Here is a 24,039-nt window from a genome sequence, read left to right on the forward strand (position 1 = left end):
CATTATAATTTATTAAAGGGACAGACATGCCCAGAAGGTGATTTATCCTATCCTAGCACAGATGGGTAAGGAGAAGAACGCACAAATCTCTAGAAATCTCTCTCTCCTCCTCTCTCTCTCCCCCTCTCTCTCCCCCCCTCCCTCCTTTGTGGGAAAACATTTAGAATAGATTACAAATTTTCAGGCTGTTAAAGCTAAATAAAATTAATTACATTATTAATTCCTCCTCACCTTATCTGCTTCTGTTAAAAACAAACAAACAAACAAACAAAAAACTAACATCTTGGCCTGTCTTTCCAGCATCTCCTAGTGGATGGATGTCTAGCTGTCAGATCAAGCTCAATATGCATAAAGCAGAGCTCTTAAACTTTTCCTCCCAAACCCTGAATCTTCTCTCTTCCACCTCCATTCTCAATTGCTTCATTATTTTACACATCCTAAGTTCAGTTGGCTTCAGCAGGATGGAACAAAAATTTGCTCTGAAGTGGTCAAGAGGAGTATTTTTTTCTTTATATAAGGAGTGCTGAAATAGGAAGGATAAGGATATTTTGGATATAGTAGATCTAGATAAAATCTTCAAGTCTCCTTGTGTTTTGTCTTTCTTCCCTGTCTTCATCTCAATGTCACCCAAGTTTCTAAGCTTTTGGGGTCTGGAACTGACTTTATTACACTCTTTAGTAGTACCACACCTTGTGGAACTGTAATTCCTCGTGTCAGTCTATAGACGCTATCACTTTGGGTCAAAGTTTTAAAGAAAGACATTCAAATACCTCTTCAGCCTTGCTCAGTAAAGATGTCCACAATATTTTACTGTGCAATGCCAGCATCAAGCCCAGCATGTGGTTCTGTTAGAAGGAGTCTCCTGAGAAGAGTCTCACAGTCTTGATTGTAATAATTCAAAAAAATGGAGATGCCACCTTTTAATAACCTCACTGGTAAACATGTACCATTTTCTATCTGACCTGTCTGAGCTTGAGTTCTAAAAACACGGTCTTGATTCACTACTACCAGAAACCTCTTCCCCTGTGACAAACTTCCCATTTTCAACCCTACACAGACCTAGAGCCAATCCACCCAGCCCATTTTAAAGTTATTTGGATAAACTTGTGAACTGAGATCAGAGATTCTTATTGAAAGGGAGATTTTGAATACTGAGATTCCCTGTATCCTTTACAAGTCTTCAGCATGTTTCTTAGCCTTTCCTTATTTACACTGTGAATAATTAGTAACAAAAATAATATACTATTATAATAAACCAAAACATATTGGACCAGATTGCCTTTCTGTGCTGATAATGGAATGTCTTACATTCCTCCAGGTCTGCATGGTGGTGTACAAGTATCATTTTGCATAGAAAACACATTTCCATTTTAATTTCTACTTCCCTGAACTATCAGCTTGGAAACGTTGTATTACTAGACATTAGTCCAAGCATTACCTCAAACATTTCCTAGAAGATTCAGTAGCGTCTGACTGTCTTTCAAAAGCTGGATGTAAGGGACCACATTTATGCCCAGGTAGGCACTTTAGCAGCAGAAAGGCAGTGAGAGCGCACATCATGGTGTGATGCATCTCTAGCTTCTAGTGCTATCATGTGAGCATGCTGCTTTCTGCTCAGTTTTGGCAAAAATTTCCTTCATGTAGAAGCAGGGACTCTTTGGAGAGGGAAAACAAAAGTCCTTAGACACAAGTTTGTGCTTGATTCATCCCTCTGAAACTTAAGTCCTTAAGCTCATGGTGAATTTGACCCAATGTTTTTGGCATCTGTGAACCATGTCTTTTTTCAGTGCATCAAAACTGCTGGTGATGGAACACAGTACCCCTTGGAGTTCTGTGCAGGTGTGACGAAGTGACAGTGTCATCCTGGCCTTTCCTCTGATGAGTTAAACACACCCAAGGTCCCACATGCTTAAGCCATCCTTCCCAGAAGACAAGTAGCAAAGAATAGATAAATCATCCCTCCTTCTCCATCAGGCCACAGGGCAGCAAAGTCTGGACCAATCCTCACATGCCATGTTACAGAGCTACTCACCGGCATTGTCTGGCTGCCATGCAAAGCATTGATAGCTGCTTGGGCCTCTGCATGTGAAGAGTATTTCACAAATGCACACCCTAGAAGAGGAAAAAAAACATTAGAAAGGTTGCAGAGGTACCAACGACAGTCTATCTAGCTAAGTGTCCTGTCCTCAGAACTGGAAATAAAGAAGCTAGTGGAGAAAGTATAGCAAACCAGTTATTCCTTCTCAAAGCCCAGCCATTAAACACAGCTGCATCACAGTGCCTGCAGCAGGCACTGGCGGACCCAAACTTAGTGAGTACTTTTTGAATCTACTTATCTTTTGACCTCCATAGCTTCTAATGAATATATATATATTATAATTTATTGTGTGAAAACAATTTTCCTTCTATTTGTATTAGACATAATGCTGAATGCTCCTCCCTCTGGTGTTATGGGAAACAGTGAGGAGCTGTGTGAAGTCAACAGAAAGCTGCACATGCTTGTTACAAGCAACCACAGGTCAGCTATAGAGAGGCATTCTGCTTGCTCCAAACACACAAGGTCTCTCTGTCTTGTATCACTGCCTGGTAGAGCTCCATTACACAGACTGCTCAGTGATTGTCCAGGCTCCAAACAGCTTTAGTCTGACAAAGCATGGAATACCTTCTAATAATAAAAAAAAAAAAGTAGGGATGGGAGAGATCTACATGTGATGACTGCCATCTTGCTACCACTGTGTTGTGGTTTAACCTGGCCAGCAGCTAAACACCACACAGCCGTTCGCTCACCCTCCCCCCTCGCTCTCTGGGATGGGGGAGAGAAACGGGAAAGTGAAGCCTGTGAGTTGAGATAAAGACAGTTTATTAAGACACGAAAATAATAATAACAATAATAATAATATGTACAAACAAGTGATGCACAATGCAATTGCTCACTACCCGCTGACCGATGCCCAGCCCAACCCCGAGCAGCCGGCCCCCCCACCCCGGCTAGCCACCCCTATATATTATTCAGCATTATGTCAGATGCTATGGAATACCCCTTTGGCCAGTTTGGGTCAGCTGTCCTGGGTCTGTCCCCTCCCAGCTCCTGCTGCACCCCCAGGCTGCCCGCTGGCAGGACAGAGCGAGGAGCTGAAAAGTCCTTGGCTTAGTGTAAGCATTGCTCTGCAGCAATTAAAACATCAGCATGTTATCAGCACTCTTCTCATCCTAAATCCAAAACATAGCACCCTGCCAGCTACTAGGAGGAAAAATAACTCTGTCCTAACTGAAACCAGGACACACTGAAATCTAAATCAGTCTTTTACAGCAAATATTATGTCACAATTTGCAGAGCCAGTGCCTCTATGGGTGCTTTCCTGTAGACATCGGAGAAATGCAGGCAGTGCTTCTCTGGCCTGAACTGCCACATGAGGAATTTCACACTGCCTGAACTCTTAAGGTTTTAGGTCACAGAGGTGCATTTATGAATATGTGCTAGAGTGCAGAAATGATCAACACTTCAAAGGGTCACATGCACCACTAGAGTGGGGGAAAGCATTGCTAACATTCTTAGCTACAAGCAAACTGACTCAGAGAGAAGAGTAATTTCCATATGCTAAGGTGGTTTTTAGAACAAATTGGAAGAGATCTGAGAAGTTCTGGCTTCTGTCCCCTTCTATTACTACTAAAGACTTTTGAGCTTTTAATCAATTTGCAAAACCCCAGTTGTTTCCCTGAAATAATTGCAAATAATTGCAAATAATTGCACAAGGGATGCCAGCCCTAACAATGTGACAGCTGTCCTTTAATCCCTTTGTAGCATCTTTAGAAGGTCAGCACACCTTCACAGATCCATACAGTGCATGGTGGAAACTGCAGTGCTAAAACACTTGCAAACTAGAAGAATGAGAAACAAAAGTCTCTATAAAAGTCTCATCACTACAGGCTGGCAGAAGAAGAATCAAAGGAAACAATAGTAGCCCCTTCTAAATAGAACACACACATATAAAAGTAGCTGGTAGTTAGGAGCCCCTCACTTTGCATTCCTCCTTACCATTGTGCTTAGACTGCATTTCAGGAAAAGCATAGTAGTTGTTGCTAATATTTGGATATAATTTATAAGGAGCTGAGAGAAGACAATCGCAAGAAAATGAGATAGATAAACTTCAGCTGGAAACGATAGGGATCAATTATGACATAATCACAGTCCAGTATTCCCGGGCTCCTGAGATACTGCACCTTCCTCTTAATTAATCAGAGATAATCCAGAATTAGAGTGTTTAATTATTTGCAGAGATTCTTTTTTACTTTCTGCCTCTAAAAAGAAGATGCTGATTAGCAAATATACAAAAGCTTTCCAGCTTCAGTCACCCATTGTATTTAGAGCAGGATTTTTGGCTTCCATGTTGCTGTCATGTTGAGGGCTTCACTCTCTTGAGGTGAAATTCACCCCTGTGCTGAGGAACCTGATGGATGAATGGAGCTGGATAAAGATGGGAATGAAGGGAACAGGAGGAATTTATCTTGTTTAATACCTGAGAAGCTAATGAGATCCCTCCATTGCTTCTGATAGGTTTTCAAGTAGAAAAACAGGTGAAAACTCAGATTTCACCTGTGTACGGTGGCAAGGCAGTAGCAGAGAGCCTAACATTTTGATCCCTTTATTTGTGTGTTCAGTGGGATGGCTTCTGAACACAACACCAAATGTGTGCATAATCTTCTTTCTGCCCCTTGTCACTATAATTGAGGTGATCTCCAGGATCTCATGAGCTGAGGACATGAATCATACCACTCTTCAAAACAACGGTGTCCCCGTGACAGGAGCAGCTCTGGAGTTTGAAGGAATTTTGACACAGAGAGAGATATATAACCTGTGCCGAACAGAGAGATACATGTGCTCGTATTTTTTTTTTTTCTTTCCTTATTTCAGGATTACAGAGCTGGAAGGGCTGCTCTGACTGTCTTGTCAGCTCTCCTGCAGGAACGGAGGAGACTGCAGAGTCAGAGCCTAAGATTATGACTGCAGAGGGTGATAGACTCCTCTTGAGGGACTTCGGGTGTTGTGGGAAATCTTTACTTTCTGAGTTACTGAAGTAGACAACTGCGGAATTAAAAACAAACAAAACAAAACCAAGAGGCTGTCCAGGCAGCTGCAATCCTGTGGGTCCTTCTGGATTACTAAACTGGATCCCATTTCATGGTGGCTTCCTCACCTGAGTACTCCTGCGCTCCTGGATGCACACAGGTGAGCTTTACCCAGAGAGATACAGGCAGGCTCTTTCCTCTCCCATCTCTCCCAGGACAGACAGACTCTGCACTTCCCTTAAGGCAGAAAAATGTCCTGGTCCCAGCTCTCCTGCCACCTGGTTGCATGCTCCAGTAACTGTTATGCTTGACCCTGGGTGACTTGTGCAGGAGATGGAGCTTGCATGGAGGACATGGCTCCGGACATCCTCCCATGGCTTCAGGAAAGGCTCAGATGCCTTTCTGGCTATGACTGGCCTGTGATGTTATTCACTGGGAAGCTGGGACCTACCTCCTCCAAGCATTGCTTTCACTGAGGTGTCTTCAAAGCTCGCTTATCGCAGGAATGCCTGGTGAGGCTTCATGTAATGGCTTTGCTAGGACTGAAGTCTATGCACTTAGTTAATCTGCCTAAAACTCAATTTAGGTGGAATTTATGCCTTATGGGTTTTACCCAAAATAAGTATCTCACAAGCAGTATTTGTCACATTGGTTTCTAGCAGATGGAAAACATTACGGACTGGGAATAAGTTTGTGGGAGTTGTGGCTCGCCTGACTGTCTCCGCAGATAAGGGCACTACCCTTAAGTTTGGATTGAATGCTCTGTGTGTGTGTGTATGTATCTGTGTGTGTGGAAATTGGGAGCTTCACATTCTCAGTAAATAGCACCTGCAAATGGAAGCTGTTAATATTAACTCCATCAAGGCTCAGTATTGATCCTGAACATCTCAGTGAAATGCAAGTCTGAGACTGCAGCCTGCTAGCACTAATAATTAAACTGGTTAGCAATATGGAGCTGCCACTCAGATTCAGACTTATAATGAAATTATTTAAGAAAAAAAAAAGAGAGAGCAAGAATGAATACAAGTTTGGGGGTTGGATCTCCTTTGGAATCTGTTTCTTACAGATCTCAGACATTATTGCCTTTATTATTACTCTGTTTAGCTCCTTTGTCATAGATTTTGTTCTGTACAATTCCAAGTGGAGGCAGACAGACTTTTTTGCTTTTCCCCAATTTACTGATTTGTTCAGTGAAGGGAGTGCCAAACTGCCTGCTATTTATGATGGTTGAAACTCTTCTTGGTGAATCAAACATTTGGGTGTCATGAAACTGAAGTAGCCATAAAATCAAAAGAAGTTGCCCACAGTTTATTTTCAGCTATTTGTATCAGGAAGGCTGGGCTTTCCTGACATACATCAAAATACTGCCCTATAATGCCAGAGTGAAGTCTTTCTTGGCTAACAGTGATTTTACAAAATAGCAGTATCTTTCTTCAGTGTATAACTGTGATTTGGATTTTTCACCTCCTTGTTGCAAAAATATGCTAGTTGATGTCACATGTCAAAATATCCAGTGAGATATGAACTGCATCAGCAAGACTGGTCTCTTCCCCTGGTACTGCACATTCCAGCACAGTTTATGATGTATTATATGCAGATCAATATTTAATGGACACATTATACTGTCAAGAGAAGAGGGCTTCCTATTCAAATTGAAGTTACTTTGTCTAGAAAGTGGCAGGGAAAAAATGACCCTTATGTTCAACAGAGAAGCCTGGACTCTAGAAAAGGTTTCCTTGTGCTATCCAGGTAACGAGGGATGCCAAGAAGTGGCAGAAGGAGGTAAGACACCTAATTTTGCAATTAAGCATTGAGATGTTTCAAGCAGCAAATAGCTACTGAGTATAATATTTATATCAGGTCCTGTATGCTTGAAATAGTGGTCACTGGTTAGTATGTAACTATGCAAGAACCAACTAAAGAAGAGGAGGACCTGGGGCTGGTGGGTGAGAAATAAGCAGAGACAATGGCGGAGCTGGTGAGTAAGGATGTAAAACAGAAAATATGGCTCTGTTTAAGGAAAGAATGAGCCTGTTCAATTGGGAAAGAAACTCCCAACTTTCCTAAGGCTGGTGGGGAGAGCAGATCTTGAGCAAATGTAAAGGTTTTGCATTCAGAGAGGAGGCTGTCCTGTAAAGAAACAGCAATAGGCAGCAGTTTGCATGTGGTCAGACACAGCTTGTTGTGGAGGGGGATGTTTTTAGGTGCAATCAACTCTCTGTTCTCATGCACAAGCAGACGGCAATCAGCAAAGAAATGGCCTCCCTTGGCAAATGTGACCCTTCCTAATATAAGAGATGCTGACCTGGCAGCCACCTGGTGACTTTGTTGTGACAGGAAATTATATATACACCAAGACTGGGTCTAGCTCAAAGCTAAAGCCACGGTGTGCCATAAGCCATTGTCTTACCTTTGCTGTTGCCATCGGGTCCCCGAAGGATTGTGCACTCCTCAATGTTGCCAAATGCCTCGAATAGCCTGCGCACGTCATCTTCTGACTGCTGCTTATTGATCATGCCCACAAAGAGTTTTCTGTCTTCTGGAACAAAGTAAGGAGATGCTTACCATATTTCGGGAGGGATGTGAAAGCCAAGATAGCTCAGTATCACATGCAGAACAGTGATTTCATTGAGATGACATATTTCAGAAGCTGTTAGTCATTTCAGGTGCCTTGCTCAAAACACCTTAATAACATCTGAATTTCAGTGAGTACTTGAAAATAATTTGACAATTTCAAAGAAGAAGAAGAAAAAAAAAAACTTCCCAAACCCCAGAAATATCTAAAATGTTTTAACTGCTTCTCAAAATCTAGGCACCAAAGTCTTCCAGATCAACTTTTTCTGATCAATTTTTGCAGTCAGCTTGCAGTAACTGAAATGACAACATTGCTCAGACTGCCATCTAAGTGAAATGAAGATAAAGATAGCATACATAAATAAAGTCCAACTGAAAAACAGCATAAATTAGTAGCAGCCCTCGCAATACTAAATAAGTCACGGAAAAAAATGTTTAACATAAGCTGTTTTGAATCAGAATATAACTGAAGCCACAGCCAGTAAATTGAGATTTGTTGTTCATACCCATTCACAGACACGTATCTACAAGTTTGGATGTGTTTATATATATATAAAGTTAATTTGAAATAAACCCAATGTTTTGGAAACATATATTGTCTCTTGAAACATAAAATTAACTTATACGAATGCTAATATCTGAGTTTACTCAAGAAGGTGCTGTTTCATGTCAAAGCAGGATGGGGTCTGCTGACAGATAATTGTATTTTGAATGAAGAAGACTATTTATACTTGGACTTATACCAAGTATGGAGAGCTTCAGTCCAGAACAAAACACCTTGAGAAAATGTTTGTGAAAACAGACCAAACCAAGGGCTACTGAGTTGGTAGAAAGATCTCAGGGGGCTCAGAGGGATGACTATAAATCAGGTTTATATTTAGAGACTACTACCATGTCCTGATTTTAGCTAGGATAGAGTTATTTTTCCTCCCAGTAGCTGGTAGGGTGCTATGTTTTGGATTTAGAATGAGACTAATGTTGATAACAAACTGATGTTTTACTTGTTGCAGAGCAGTGCTTACACTAAGCCAAGGACTTTTCAGCTTCTCGCTCTGTCCTGTCAGCAGGCAGCCTGGGGGTGCAGCAGGAGCTGGGAGGGGACAGACCCAGGACAGCTGACCCAAACTGGCCAAAGGGGTATTCCATACCATTTGACGTCATGCTGAACAATATATAGGGGTGGCTAGCCGGGGTGGGGGGGCCGGCTGCTCGGGGTTGGGCTGGGCATCGGTCAGCGGGTGGTGAGCAATTGCATTGTGCATCACTTGTTGTGTACATATTATTATTATTATTATTTTATTTTCTGTCCTAATAAACTGTCTCTATCTCAACCCACAGGCTTCAGTTTTTCTCGTTTCTCTCCCCCATCCCGGAGAGGGAGGGGGGAGGGTGAGCGAACGGCTGTGTGGTGTTTAGCTGCCGGCCAGGTTAAATCACAACAGTCCTTTTGGCGCCCAACGTGGGGCCCAAAGAGTTGAGATAACGACAGATCTGACTATAGTGTATTAAAACAAAATTCTGATATGCATTACATCAGTTTAATATTTACTAATCACAATGCCGATTTTTGTGAGCTCAAGTCTGCTGTGCCTGTTTTCCGAATTGAGTTATATAGCACATTACTTACTGTATGTGTTCCCTGTCGTGTTGCTTATCACTGCTGGGGGTTGGTACAAGGTTATTATTTGCTGTACTGTGTAACACTGGGTTACGATATGATAAAGTTACCGGCCATGAGACTAACCTGGTATTTGTACTCAGCACTGTCATCAACTCCATACTTTGGGAACCCTACCTCAGAAACTATTAATAATTACACTTTTCATGCTTTTTCTTCAGGGAGCCAATCTATGGAGGGGTCAGGGAAGATGTTTTTTCCCATTTGTTCACTCTCCCTTTCTTCTCCTCCAGGTGAGTTAGGGTAGCTTTCCAAAGCTTTGAATATCCTTTGGATACTCAGACCAGCATGTTCTCATTGTTATGTCTCCTGAATGAACTTCAGGTTCTGTCTAAGGTTAAACAAGATCATCCACAGATCTGTCCTGAGGCAGGATAGTTATGAGTGGCAGGGAGAATGGGAGGATATGGGTAGGCATCTAGAGCAGTGGGCACCTCCAGTGCTTTGGAAATTTACCCCTGAACAACTGAAAAATCCTAAAAAACTGGTGGAGTGCTTGAAAAAGGTGTGTCATCACCCTGGCAGTACCAGACATACAGAAATCACTGCAACGTGCTGGGGCTTGGCCTATGCTTACAGAGCTGCACTCAATGCCAGTATAACCCCAGTGACAGACCCGGCGGCCACTTCAACCTCTGAGACAGACCCAGCAGCCACTCCAAGCCCTAAAACTGGCCCCAAGGTTGAGCCAGGAAAAAAAAAACTTTACCAGTGTTGGTTGCACCCGTAACCAAGGTGAAAAAATGGTACAGAGAGTCAGGTCGTTTAGAATGCAGAGAGTCTTCTGGTAGGTCTAGGTGCAGAGAAGACGAGGCCGGGCCATCAGAGGAGCAGGAGGATGAAGATGAAGATGTCGCAAAAACAGCAGTATCTAGCCGAAACCTATACCAGCGTGAGCTATGAGATGTGCGAAAAGATTTCAGTCGCTGTATAGGCGAGTAGCTTGTCACCTGGCTGCTCCAGTGCTGGGTCACTGGGGCCAATAGTGTGGAATTAGAGGGTGGGGAAGCCAGGCAGCTGGGATCCCTTGCTAGAGATGCAGGCATTGACAAAGCAATTGGAGATGGAGCACCAGGCTACAGCCTCTGGAGGCGTCTCCTGTCAGCTGTGAGGGAAAGGTATCCCTACAAGGAAGAGACTTGTATGTCTACCAGGCAAGTGGACCACGATGGAGAAGGGAGTCCAGTACCTGAGGGAATTAGCAGTATGGGAGGTGATTTATGAGGACCTAGACAACAAACAAATATCCACAGATCCAGATGAAGTCAAGTGTACACGACCCATGTGGCTGAAGTTTGTATGGAGTGCACCATAATCATATGGAGCTCATTGGCATTAATGGCCTGGAAAGAGGATGAGGAACCCACAGTGGATGAAGTGGCTAAACAAATCTGGCAGTACGAAGAAAGTCTCTCCAGTTCCCTACAGGCCTGCGTCTCGGCTGTGGAGAAACTTTCTCAAGAGTTCCACCAACTTAAAGAGAATTTATCTTCCTCCCCACCTGTACAAACCAATGTCTCTGCTATTAGGGGTAAGTGTCCTTCTGTACAAGGAACACGATATGGTGGGTACATACCCCGTGCCACCCTGTGGTTTTACCTACGTGACCATGGAGAAGACATGAGAAAATGGGATGGAAAATCTACCGCAATGAAAAACAACCAGAAAAAATGGGTTCTCTGATAAACATGCTGCTCCAACTTCCAGCAGGCAGTCCTCCAGACACAGGAATGAAGATTCTGACGAGGACTAGAGGGGCCCTGCCTCCAGCCAGGGGGAGGAAAGGGACAATCGAGTTTATTGGACTGTGTGGATTCGATGGCCTGGCACATCAGACGCACAGAAGTATAAGGCTTTAGTAGACACCAGTGCACAATGTACTCTAATGCCATCAAGCTATAAAGGGCCAGAGCCTGTCAGTATTTATGGAGTGATGGGAGGATCCCAGCAATTAACTGTATTGGAGGCTGAACTGAGTCTAACTGGAAATGAGTGGCAAAAGCACTGTATTGAAATATCCTCTTAGAAGAGGATATTTCAAGGACCCAAAAGGGTTCCGGTGGGCTTTTGGCATAGCTGCCTTAGAGACAGAGGGCATTGAACAATTGTCTACCTTGCCCGGTCTCTCAGAGGACCCTTCTGTTGTGGGGCTGCTGAGGGTCAAAGAACAACAAGTGCCAATCACTACCACAGCTGTGCACCGGCGGCAATATTGCACCAACTGAGACTCCTTGATTCCCATCCATAAGCTAATCCGTCAACTGGAGAGCCAAGGAGTGATTAGCAAGACTCATTCACCTTTTAATAGTCCCATATGGCCAGTGTGAAAGTCTAATGGTGAGTGGAGACTAACAGTGGACTATCGTGGCCTGAATGAGGTCACACCACCACTGAGTGCTGCAGTGCGGAACATGCTAGAACTCCAGTACGAACTGGAATCAAAGGCAGCCAAGTGGTATGCCACAATTGATATCGCTAATGCATTTTTCTCTATCCCTTTAGCAGTAGAGTGCAGGCCACAGTTTACTTTCACATGGAGGGGAATCCAATACACCTGGAATCGACTGTCCGAGGAGTGGAAACACAGCCCTACTATTTGCCATGAACTGGTCCAGTCTGTGCTGGAGCAGGGGGGAGCTCCTGAACTGGTCCAGTCTGCGCTGGAGCAGGGGGGAGCTCCTGAACACCTGCAGTACATCGATGACATCATTGTGTGGGGTAACACAGCAGAGGAAGTTTTTGAGAAAGGGAAGAAAATAATCCAAATCCTTCTGAAGGCCGGTTTTGCCATTAAACAAAATGAAGTCAAAGGACTTGCACGAGAGATCCAGTTTTTAGGAATAAAATGGCAAGATGGACGTCGTCAAATCCCAATGGATGTGATCAACAAAATAACAGCTATGTCTCCACCAACTAGCAAGAAGGAAACACAAACTTTCCTAGGTGTCGTGGGGTTTTGGAGAATGCACATTCCAAATTACAGTCTGATTGTAAACCCGCTCTACCAAGTAACCCGTAAGAAGAATGATTTTGTGGGGCCCTAGGAAACGACAAGCCTTTGAACAAATTAAGCAGGAAATAGTTCATGCAGTAGCCCTTGGGCCAGTCCGAACAGGACCAGATGTAAAGACTGGGGAGAATGGCCCCACCTGGAGCCTCTGGCAGAAAGAGCCTGGGGAAACTCGAGGTCGACCCCTAGGGTTTTGGAGTCAGGGATACAGAGGATCTGAGGCCCCCTACACTCCAACCGAAAAGGAGATATTGGCAGCATATGAAGGAGTTCGATCTGCTTCGGAAGTGGTTGGTACTGAAGCGCAGCTCCTCCTGGCACCCCGACTACCAGTACTGGGCTGGATGTTCAAAGGAAGGGTCCCCTCTACACATCATGCAACTGATGCTACATGGAGCAAGTGGGTTGCACTGATTACTCAGCGGGCTCGAATAGGAAACCCCCGTTGCCCAGGAATCTTGGAAGTGATTATGGACTGGCCAGAAGGCAAATACTTTGGGATATCATCAGAGGAGGAGGTGGTCCGTGCTGAAGAAGACCCACTGTACAACAACAAGCTACCAGAAAATGAGAAGCAATATGCCCTGTTCACTGATGGGTCCTGTTGTATTGTGGGAAAGCATCGGAGATGGAAGGCTGCTGTATGGAGTCCTACACGACGAGTTGCAGAAGCTGCTGAGGGAGAAGGTGAATCGAGTCAGTTTGCAGAAGTGAAAGCCATCCAGCTGGCTTTAGATATTGCTGAACGAGAAAAGTGGCCAGTTGTCTACCTCTACACTGATTCGTGGATGGTAGCAAATGCCCTGTGGGGGTGGTTACAGCAATGGAAGCAGAACAACTGGCAGCGCAGGGGCAAACCCATTTGGGCTGCTGCGTTGTGGCAAGATATTGCTGCCCGTGTAGAAAACCTGGTTGTAAAGGTACGCTATGTAGATGCTCATGTGCCCAAGAATCGGGCTACTGAAGAACATCAAAACAACCAGCAGGTGGATCAGGCTGCTAAGATTGAAGTGGCTCAGGTGGACCTGGACTGGCAACATAAGGGTGAATTACTTATAGCCTGATGGGCCCATGACACCTCAGGCCATCAAGGTAGAGATGCAACATACAGATGGGCTCGTGATCGAGGGGTGGACATGACCATGGACACTATAGCACAGGTCATTCATGATTGTGAAACATGTGCTGCAATCAAGCAAGCCAAACGGTCAAAGCCTCTTTGGTACGGAGGACGATGGCTGAAATATAAATATGGAGAGGCCTGGCAAATTGATTACATCACACTCCCTCAAACCCGCAATGGTAAGCGCCACGTACTTACAATGGTGGAAGCGACCACCGGATGGCTGGAAACATATCCTGTGCCCCATGCCACCGCCCAGAACACTATCCTGGACCTTGAAAAGCAAGTGCTATGGAGATATGGCACTCCAGAAAGAATTGAGTCAGACAATGGGAGTCATTTCCAAAACAACCTTCTAGACTCTTGGGCCAAAGAACATGGTATTGAATGGGTGTATCACATCCCCTATCACGCACCAGCCTCTGGGAAAGTTGAGCGATACAATGGACTGTTAAAGACTACACTGAAAGCAATGGGTGCTGGGACATTCAGAAATTGGGATATGCATTTGGCAAAGGCCACCTGGTTAGTCAATACTAGGGGATCTGCCAATCGAGCTGGACCTGCCCAATCAAACCTTTTACGTACAGTAGAAGGGGATAAAGTTCCTCTAGTGCATGTAAGAAACATGCTGGGGAAGACAGTCTGGGCTACTCCTGCCTCAGGAAAAGGCAAGCCCATTTGTGGGATTGCTTTTGCTCAGGACCTGGATGCACTTGGTGGGTAATGCAAAAGAATGGGGAGGTCCGGTGTGTACGTCAAGCGGATTTAATACTGGATGAAAATAGCCCATGATTTGGATTGTATTATGTTAATTATTATATAATACTGTATGTCATCACTACCATGATTCCTGTATGTCAGTATCCTATTAATGGTATCACAGTAACAACCACATAGATACTAATGAATGAATTTTGATAGAATTGGACAAGCACAGTGGTGTGATGGAACAAGAACGGGCTTCAACATGTGACAATCCAACATCACACACCATGTCTTCTGCCCTGAAAGACTGCGATAACAGATGGAGTCTGAAGTCAGTCATGGAATATGCAAACTCATTGGACAGACATTCTATATATATAATAAATGAAAATGATGGTCAATTGGAATCTATTGGAAAGGGTGTAACCTGAGCATGACATAAATGGTATGGAATAAGGGGTGGATATATGTCCTGGTTTTAGTTAAGTCAGAGTTAATTTTCTTCCCAGTAGCTGGTAGGGTGCTATGTTTTGGATTTCGGATGAGACTAATGTTGATAACACACTGATGTTTTACTTGTTGCAGAGCAGTACTTACACTAAGCCAAGGACTTTTCAGCTCCTTGCTCTGTCCTGTCAGCGGGCAGGCTGGGGGTGCAGCAAGAGCTGGGAGGGGACAGACCCAGGACAGCTGACCCAAACTGGCCAAAGGGGTATTCCATACCATCTGATGTCATGCTAAACAATATATAGGGGTGGCTAGCCAGGGTGCGGGGGGCCAGCTGCTCAGGGATAGGCTGGGCATTGGTCAGCAGGTGGTAAGCAATTGCATTGTGCATCATTTGTTTTGAACATATTATTATTATTATTTTATTTTCTGTCCTAATAAACTGTCTCTATCTCAATCTACAGGCTTCAGTTTTTCTCGTTTCTCTCCCCCATCCCAGAGAGGGAGGGGGGAGGGTGAGCGAACGGCTGTGTGGTGTTTAGCTGCTTGCTGGGTTAAACCACAACATACCATTACACCATGAAAGAAAAGAAGAAAAAAAAATACATAGTTTATATCTTGTGTGTAAACAGGCCATTTGCACACAATTCATTAATGTCTTATTTATCATTCATTAAACACTATGTAAATGAGTGAATCATGATTTTATTAGAGCAGTTTACAGAGCAGATGTAACCAATTTGAATAAATAAATGTAAATAAATAAACACTGATTTTTTATTTTTTTTTAATGCATATATTAATCTAAAGATGAACAAAACAATGGTTTGCAACAAATATTTTTTGGCTGACTAGTTGGGTGATTTATGTAACTTTTGTTCACTGAGAAATCATTGTTATAGACAATCTGTTCTGCTTCAACCAGTGTTTGATCAAAATTCCCCTATCCAAGATGCACCTGCAAATTGGCAAATTACTCTATAGCCTTGGATGAGGATAATTTTTCATGCAGTTAATATCTACTGAGGATATTAGGAGCTTTCAGTCCTGCAGTGGAGTTATCCACATGAATCAAGAGTGCACTGCTCACAGAAAACAAGGAGTTATGTTGCTTTCAGTTAGGCTGCTGAAAGTATAGGAAAAAATAGTTTGAGGAGGGTAGGTATGCTTTTCTGATAAAAGAGAAAAACCAGGAATAACCTTCTGATAGATATGTTAAAAGCAAGAAATATGCCCACTTTATGTTGGCATTGATTAGGCAAAGGTTGAGGTCTTTGCTGGCAACACAAAGTTGAGGCTTTAATGATGCACAAAGCCCTAACTAGTCCTGTGTATGTTGTCCCCACCTCAAGAGAAGCTGTTTTGGACATCGCAAAGGTTCATTTTCAGGGTGGTTTTTGTTTCTGGCTTCATCCAGGAGGTAAAATGGCATTGGCAATTAGGCTCAGTGAATGGATTGTGAACCCCAAGGAACTGCATCAGGGGAATCTGTATAATCACAGGATATTTTTCCTCAAAATGTACTCGTCAATGCTTTGCCCAGTATTTTTAGAAAGGATTTGAGTAATTTCAATCCAGTAATGGAAAAGAATGAACTAAATAGTCAAAATGCTCCCTACAGATCACATCCCTGTGGGCCTGAGGGACCTCCTTGGTTTACCTTCACCTATAGTGGACCAATGACATTTCTCAGTCAAGTAACCAAATGATGGGGAGTCAGGTGGGAATTCAGCTTTAGAAACATCTCTTCTGCATGACCTAACTCCCGTTTTCATGGAACACTTTGTCGGTCCCAGCAGAAATCACTTTACTTGATGGCTAAACTGATGTGCAAAAGTGGGATAATGGGCTTTTATATTTGCTAATCTGGCCATAGCAGTTTTGGTAGGGAAAATAATTCTATCATCACATATGTCTGTTGTGGCGTAACAACCACACGGACACCAGGGTTCTTTTAGGATCAGTAACTGCTGCTACTTTATTCATGATATAACTTCATTCTCTTACTGAGGGCCTAACTTCATCTCTCATATCGAGGGCATAACTTCATTATCCTTGTTGCCTTCCTGTCCTGAGGACAGGCTCCCTTCTTATACCATTCGCCCCAGAGCAGTACTTTTCCACCAACTATTAATTGGTCAACAACTTTGACCGGCAACCGCAAACATCCAGCAACTTCCATGCCTTAACGGTTGGAGAACAAGCAACCCGAGGCGGCAAGGCATCTCCTGAATCACCCTTCTTTGTTCCCGCTAAACTCTTTACATTCCTGATGGTCTCATCGTTAAGCGTTTGATGTTATCACCGACCATGGGGCTTGTCGACCCCCATGGCCACACTCCCACAGTCTGTATTGTTGATTTACACTTGCTAAAGACCTTGTTTCACAAAGCTTTGTAGGTTTATGCTTACTGATAATTTGTTCCAGAGGAATGGTTTTCTGTTGCAAGTACTTTCAGCATGGACAATTTTCATGGCAAGGGAAAGACAGTAGTACTGTCAGCACTGGGCAGGGGGCAAGACTCCCTCAGCTCCCTGCTGTACAAAGATGAATTTTGCATAAACTGAATGGAGAAAATTGACTGAAAATAGGAGACCAGCATCTCAGCTTCATATAGACTCACAACTATATTGCCACTTGTTGTTAATATGGTCTAATCAAAATTAGATGAAACAGAGCGCTGACAACAGAAAATTACTTAACAAATATTTATCTTGTTCCCATCATAGCATTGTTCTGCAATCTCCTTCTGGTACCCAAACTTTTAAGATATTGAGTTCCTTCCTGTAAGACTCCCCTTCTGTGTAGATTAAGAGATGCCCCTCCTCTTGCAGTTATTGTATAGAAGTACACAGTCTGTGGTCCCCTTCTCTCTCTGCTCATGCCCCTTCATGAGTTGCATGTTATGGAGTCTCAAGTATGAGTGTGGGAATGGCACATGTGGGATCAAGTTGTGGCTTAAGGCCAAGATTTTATCCAACTCCTGGATGAGTAAGGATACTAGTGCATAAAGCCTGAAAGAAACCAAAGGACAATAATGCTACTTCAGAGAGTGCAGGACCACCCAACAATACCATCTGTACCGAAGCAGAGCCTTAAGTCAGTCAGTACGAGTTAGTAGGTCGTATTAGGCTGAGCTGTGAAGATATTTAAAAGATCGCTGAAAAGAAGAGACTCGGTAAGGGGACAGGCAAAGCTGGGTTTGGCCCTGAACACTTCCATCTCCCTGCATGCCAGGGAAGAAAAGGGTGGAGAAAACCTCTACTGGTGCAAGCCACCGATACATCATACACATCCACTACAGACAGTGTAAATTTGCTGTCAGTTGAAAGAACAGCAGCCCAAGCTCAGAGTCATGGGACTGTCCCCACAGGCATATCAGACAAAGTCTGACGAAACCTTGCAAGGTCCCAGTCCTCACAAAACCACCACCAGTGGTATCCTCACAGACCACCAGTCCTGCAGCCTCTGCACACCTGGAGCAGCTGTGTGAGCAGAGAGGTCCCATGTCATCTCCTGGCCAAGCCCACCCCTGAAACTCAGCTGCAAATGGAGCTACCAGGAAGACCAGTGCCTGGAGTAAACTGCTTCTGCAGCAGGAGGCTGTTTATCAACTATTTTTTACTGCTGGCATAGCACCGGGCTCGTTTTCACCTTTCTTAAAGGTTAACCTCATTCCCCTCTATTAGTTGTTTTTAGTGAATGCCATTCGGTGCAGCAGTTAAAGAGCTCTGTCATAATAGTGGCATTTAGAGCCAGTCAGAGTTGAAAGTTGGAGGGGTGAGAGGGGAGGGTAGAAGAAATAATCTTCAATAAAACGTTTACAGGGGGATAAGTGACATAAAAAGAATCTCACTTTCCCCAGCGAGAGATCTTTGGCTCTGTGTGCTGACGCTTCCCTGAGTCTGAAGTATGCCCAAATTTAGAGAGATGGAGTGCTTGGGGGGCTCCAACCTGGGGCAGGGGGCATCCCACATCTATGGGTAACTCCTTATTGGGTCTAGCAGGTCCAGGTTTGTGCTGATTGATGATTTTGGTAAAGGAAAGTTCCTCTGTGGCCATGGGTGTGTTGGTTATAAATTTTATCCCACCTTTTGTCATGTGCTTCCATTTCTGCAATGGTATTTCACATGACACTATTTAATCATAGTTTTCTTGCATTCCCACACTGCTCACAGGCAATCACCAACTGTATGTAATTTAACAAGAGCAAGTGTTGATTCTGCACCTGGGATGGTGCAACCCTGACTATATGTACAGACTGGGGGTGAGAGGCCAGACAGCAGCCCCACAGAAAGGGATGTGGGGGTTCTGGTTCACAGCAAATTGAATATGAGCCAGCAGCGTGCCTTTTGGCAGCTAAAAGGGCCAGCCATACCCTGGGGTGCATCAGGCACAGCCGGTTGAGGAAAGGGATTGACCTGCTTTGTTCTGTACTCATACAACCTCACCTCGAGCACTGCATGCAGTTTTGGGCACCACATTATAGAAAGGACATAAAACTATTGGAGAGTGTCCAAAGAAGGGCTACGAAAATGGTGAAGGGTCTGGAGGGGAAGATGTATGAGGAGCAGCTGAGGTCCCTGGGTTTGTTTAGCCCAGAGCAGAGAAGGCTGAGGGGAGGCCTCATGGTGGCCTGCAGCTCCCTCACGAGGGGAGCAGAGGGGCAGGCACTGAGCTCTTCTCTCTGGGGACAGTGACAAGAACTGAGGGAACGGCATGGAGCTAGGACAGTGGAGGGTCAGGTTAAATATTAGGAAAAGGTTCTTCAAGATGGTGGTTGAGCACTGGGACAGGCTGCACAGGGAGGTGGTCACAGCACCGAGTGTGCCTAGAGTTCAAGGAGTGCTTGGACAAGGCTCTCAGACACATGGTCTGATTTTAGGGTGATCCTGTGTGGAGCCAGGAGTTGGACTCGATGATCCTTGTGGGTCTGTTCCAACTCAGGATATTCTATGATTCTATGCTCTGAGCTGCTGTTTTAAAAGCTGGAGTCAGGCTTGCAAGAAAGTCTCCCACTTCCACTCAGAGGAAGGAAGAGCTTTGGTGAAAATAAACTAAGAAAAGAGGCAGAATCAGGAAAATATGTAAAGGGAAATATATAGATTCCCAAACCCTAGCACACAAAAGGTGTGACCAGCATCATTCAGGCTCTGCTGTTCTTTTCCTCCATCGTCACCAGACTTCCCCTGGCACTACTGTAATACACCATTCTGCATAAGGGAGATTTTGCCAACAGTGGGGGGGGGGGGGGACGGGACGGGGGGACAGGGGGGACACGGGGGATGACGACACACATGCTGAACAGCATTTCAGTAAATTGAGGGTCTGATCCAAAGCCTGCAAGGCTCCATGGCACTCTTTTTCATTAACTTCAATAAGCTTCAGCTTTAACCTTGGATCTCCAATGTTTATTTCAAGCACTGGTGTAGCATTGCTTGGAATATAATGTTCTTTCACATACGCACCTTGGGGTAATGGTCTAAATGAGTATGTGGATAAGTTAGGCCAGATCCTGCCAGGCAGCTTCCTGAAGCAGACACATTCATTTCTTGGGTCATTTGTTGAGCTGGCCAAAGCATTTCAAAAGAACGGTTATCTAGCTGAATGTGAAGTTTTGTAAAAGGCAAAGCATTCCCCTGGAAGGAGTCTGTTTCAATGAGATTTTTGCCAGGGGACATTTTTTTTGAAATTAATGCATTGAGTTCTCATTTCGGGAGGCACAAACCTGTCATTTTAACAGAATCTTTTTGATTAATTTTGTTTCAAGTCTGTATTGTATTAAACCACTAAGAACATAAGAGTTTCCGTTTGGGGTTAGACCAAAGGATTTTTCTACGCCAGCATCCTCTGCTCCAGCAGTGCCCATTAGAAAGAGTAAGAACAGGGCTTTTATAAAGAGTGACACTTCCCTTAATATCCTTCAGCTTCCAGCAGACACAGATTTAGTGATTAAGATAGATTTTGCATCTGGATCTTCATGTTTAGTAGCAGCGAGTGGATGCTCCTCGTTCCTTTGGATCTAATTATGACTTTTGCCTTCAGCAACATCCCACGGCATAAACTCTTTCCTTTATTCATATAGTGTGTGAAAATGTACTTTCTTTTGTCTGGCTGAAAACTACAGCCATTCTGCTTTATATATTTTATATTTTGAGGTTATTAAGACAAAGCCTTTGTATTCCTCTGAGACAAAACCCTGTAACAACAGAAGAATTTCCATTTCACAAGAACTTTGGCCTCTCCAATTCAAAGTTGAAGCACATTTTTTGAGACATAAGTATTTCCTATAGAAAGAAAATTTCATTTTTCATCCAGTTTCAGCTATTTCATTATATCAGTGTAATCGAAGGTGACAGCAAAAAATAATAAAAACAAAGAAAGAAATAAAACCCACTTCAGCATCCTAGGAAGAGCTGGAGAGAATGAATGAAAGTTTCACAACAGCAGCTTCTTCCTTCCAGCTGGGCTAGGAAGGTCACAAGGACAGGTTAGGGGGATCAGTCACCCCCACCTGATCACGCTGGCATTGTGTAATGCCCCGACTCTATAGTTTAAATGCCTGTAAGTCAGATGGTATTCATTATAGGAAAGGAGCCTAGATAAAATTCCACCTAGATAAAGCAGCACAGGCTTAAGGAAAGTTACACCAGATATTTTTAGGTGGTGTGGGTCTGTCTTTGGGGGATAAAACATCACTTTTAAGGCCTCCTTGCAGTCTGTGGGATGTCTGAGGGGTTCAATGGGTGGATCCCATTTAACTTCAGGTCTTACACCCAACATGTACCCCATGCCCAACTCTGCTTCTCACATCCATAGGCAAATCATGACAGGGTTTCAGCTCTTGCTCAGTAAAGCAGGGTGAAATTAAATTTCTATTTCAAACCTTCCTATTTTTCTGCTTATAGTCTCAGGCAGGACTGTCTCTTTCCATGCTTACATACACAGCCTGGCATGCTCCACTCTGATTTTAGCTGTGGATTCTAGATACAAGTGTCAAACAAATAATACACAAAACTTTTGTATGAAATATGGCTTCATAACTGAAGTGAGCATTAGGCCCAGAGCTAAATGATGTAGGAGAGGTGTTATTGAGACCTATGAGACATGCTGCTTGGATTCCTTTATTGTTGTTGTATTCTTTTGCCTCTCCTTCATTTTCTTTGTTTGTAGATGAAGGGATGGAGAGGAAAGAAGCCAGTAAGTTTATAAAAGCAAGAGAGAAAGGAGCTGAGGCATTTTTGTGGAGATCTTTAATGACATTTTGTATAATGTGAAAGTGGGGAGGGAACAGGGGAGAGAAAAAGGGAATTAGCAAAAAAAGTGGCAAAAGAAAAGTGGAATGTGGAGAGTAGAGTGTGGATGAATTTTAATGCAATCAGAAAGCTGTAATAATTGTAATAAAGGAATATATTCAGATGTCAAGAGAAGGAGACGGGAACAGGACCTGCAATGCCAGAATTTAAATTAGACATAGGCATATAATTCTCTTTTCTCTCTCCCCTTCTCTCTCCCCCCCCCCTTTCTTCAAATGAAGGAAAATGATTTTTTAAGCACAGCGAAAGAGGGATTAATTGACAGGTTTTCAGCCCTATGTCTTTTGGCGCATCCCATTTAATCACCATCTTTAATATTAAGGAGGCTGTGGCCATGCAGGGCTGTCTCAGGCTCGAAGGAAAAGGGAAGATATACAGAGGAAAAGAGAGATAACACTTAGGTTCAGGCAATTGTGAGGAAGTGTTTCAATTACCTCCATTGAAGTCTTTAAAAATGAAGTTTAATTTGATCTAAAATGTCACAGCTCCTGCAAGAGAAAATATGTCCTTACCACCCCCCTTTCTCCCATGTCTTTGCTGTTTCAACAGCCCTCGGTGCTCAAAGATTGAGTGCTATCATTGATTAATGTTGTGGCCTTCTGGGCTTCTGGAAAAGGTTTCAAAGCTCTGACAGGTCACCAGTGGGATGAGTTTAGGAACTGAAGCTTATTTTCCTGACATACCAGCCTTGACACCACTGACCCTGTGGAGTTTGTCAAGAAGCTTCTAAGCTCTGGTCTGAATGAGTGTGAAAACCAAACAGCCCTTCAGGCTCAGCCTTGGCCCAGTGTTGCCACAGAGTGAAAAGGGGACCTTACATGTAGGAATTAAGATGTGTTTAATTCCCCAGAACCAAAGGCTGCAGGAGTTGTATTCAAATCTGAGCTCTCTGAAAGATGAGTGTAAAACTGTGATGTAATTCAGTGTTTGTTTGAGGTGTCATTTGTAGATCTGCAAGAGCTGGAAGCCCAGACAGTCATGGAAAATCCTGCAAAACAGACACAGCACAGCTACATGCCTCCACACTTCTATGCTGGGTCTCCCTAGGTGCTATTCTTCCATGAATATCTCAGTGCATCAGCTCATGGCCAGGGCTATTCCCAGGAAACTGCAACTATAAGCACAGGCTGCTAATATTTAGGGAAAGATGTCTGGTGTTTTTTTTTTCTTGTTGTTGTTGTTTTCTATGATTGGAAGGCTGATTTGAATTCAGTTATTCTTCTTATTGTGGAGGGACAGAGAAGAGAAGCTGGGTTCCTGGGCTATACATCAAATTTAAAAAGATCAAATTTTGAATCCTGAGTCTTTTCCCCAAAAAACACTGCCTCATGAATCATTCTCAGAAATATTCCAATTGAGTGTTTCAGATAATGAATAAACTTGTAACAATTATGATCTGCCAGGCACAAATCAGGCAGAGTCCTTGTGCTTTACATGACACCAGCTCTAAGACTGCTCTCACCACCAGATTTCCTAAGTAAAGACTATTAATAAAGTGGGTTGTTGCAAGTTGTTTTCCCAGCTCCATATCAAACACCATAAAACCTGTCATTTAAGATCTGCACAGGGAGTAGTATCTCTTGGCAATGGACAGTTGTGATGGCGCTGTTCAGCAAGCCAGTACTTGGGGTTATAATATTCTCAGCTGTGCAAGGAGGTTCTGCTGTTAGAATAATTTCTTAGGCTATCTCTTCATGGCAGGGTTTGCTTGGCCTGTTGCCTTGGTTTTGTCTATAACCTGTCCTGTATCTACACAGAGGAAGCCTGAGTGTGCTTTCCTCCGAGCTACAAGCCTGTAGGTGTACACTTGGATGTCACTTCTCTGCAGGTAGGCAGTGGGTACTGCAACAGGAGCACAGACCAGCAAAGCCCAGAGAGCGATCGTCCTCCTAGTCTGAACTTTTTTTTCCATCTTCTTCCATTTTTTTGTCCCAGCTCCATTCTTTATGTCTCTGCTCTCCCAGACAACTTCTGGATGTGGTTCAACAGCTGGTGAGGACCAACAAGCTCTTCCAGTACTCTGTCAAGCAGGTCTCTGCGCTCAGGAGGATAAGCCAGCAGTATGGTTGAGGGCCTTCAAAATAGAGAATAGGCCCTGACATGTTTAATTTGAAA

The 24,039-nt window shown here is 43.7% G+C and overlaps 1 protein-coding gene across 1 annotated transcript in view; it reads right to left on the reverse strand.

Moving 5' to 3' along the window:
• The window catches only part of LOC118158714 (CUGBP Elav-like family member 4), a 926,766-nt gene that overhangs the window by 123,514 nt on the left and 779,213 nt on the right, over window positions 1–24,039 (reverse strand). The window contains exons 4-5 of the mRNA XM_035313400.1: window positions 7,478–7,606; window positions 2,033–2,112 (exon numbers count right to left, since the gene is read on the reverse strand). Of these exons, the coding sequence (XP_035169291.1) occupies window positions 2,033–2,112; window positions 7,478–7,606 (209 nt within the window). The remainder of the gene's footprint in view (window positions 1–2,032; window positions 2,113–7,477; window positions 7,607–24,039) is intronic.

This window comes from Oxyura jamaicensis, assembly GCF_011077185.1.
Source record: "Oxyura jamaicensis isolate SHBP4307 breed ruddy duck chromosome Z unlocalized genomic scaffold, BPBGC_Ojam_1.0 oxyZ_random_OJ72400, whole genome shotgun sequence".
NCBI lineage: Eukaryota > Metazoa > Chordata > Aves > Anseriformes > Anatidae > Oxyura > Oxyura jamaicensis.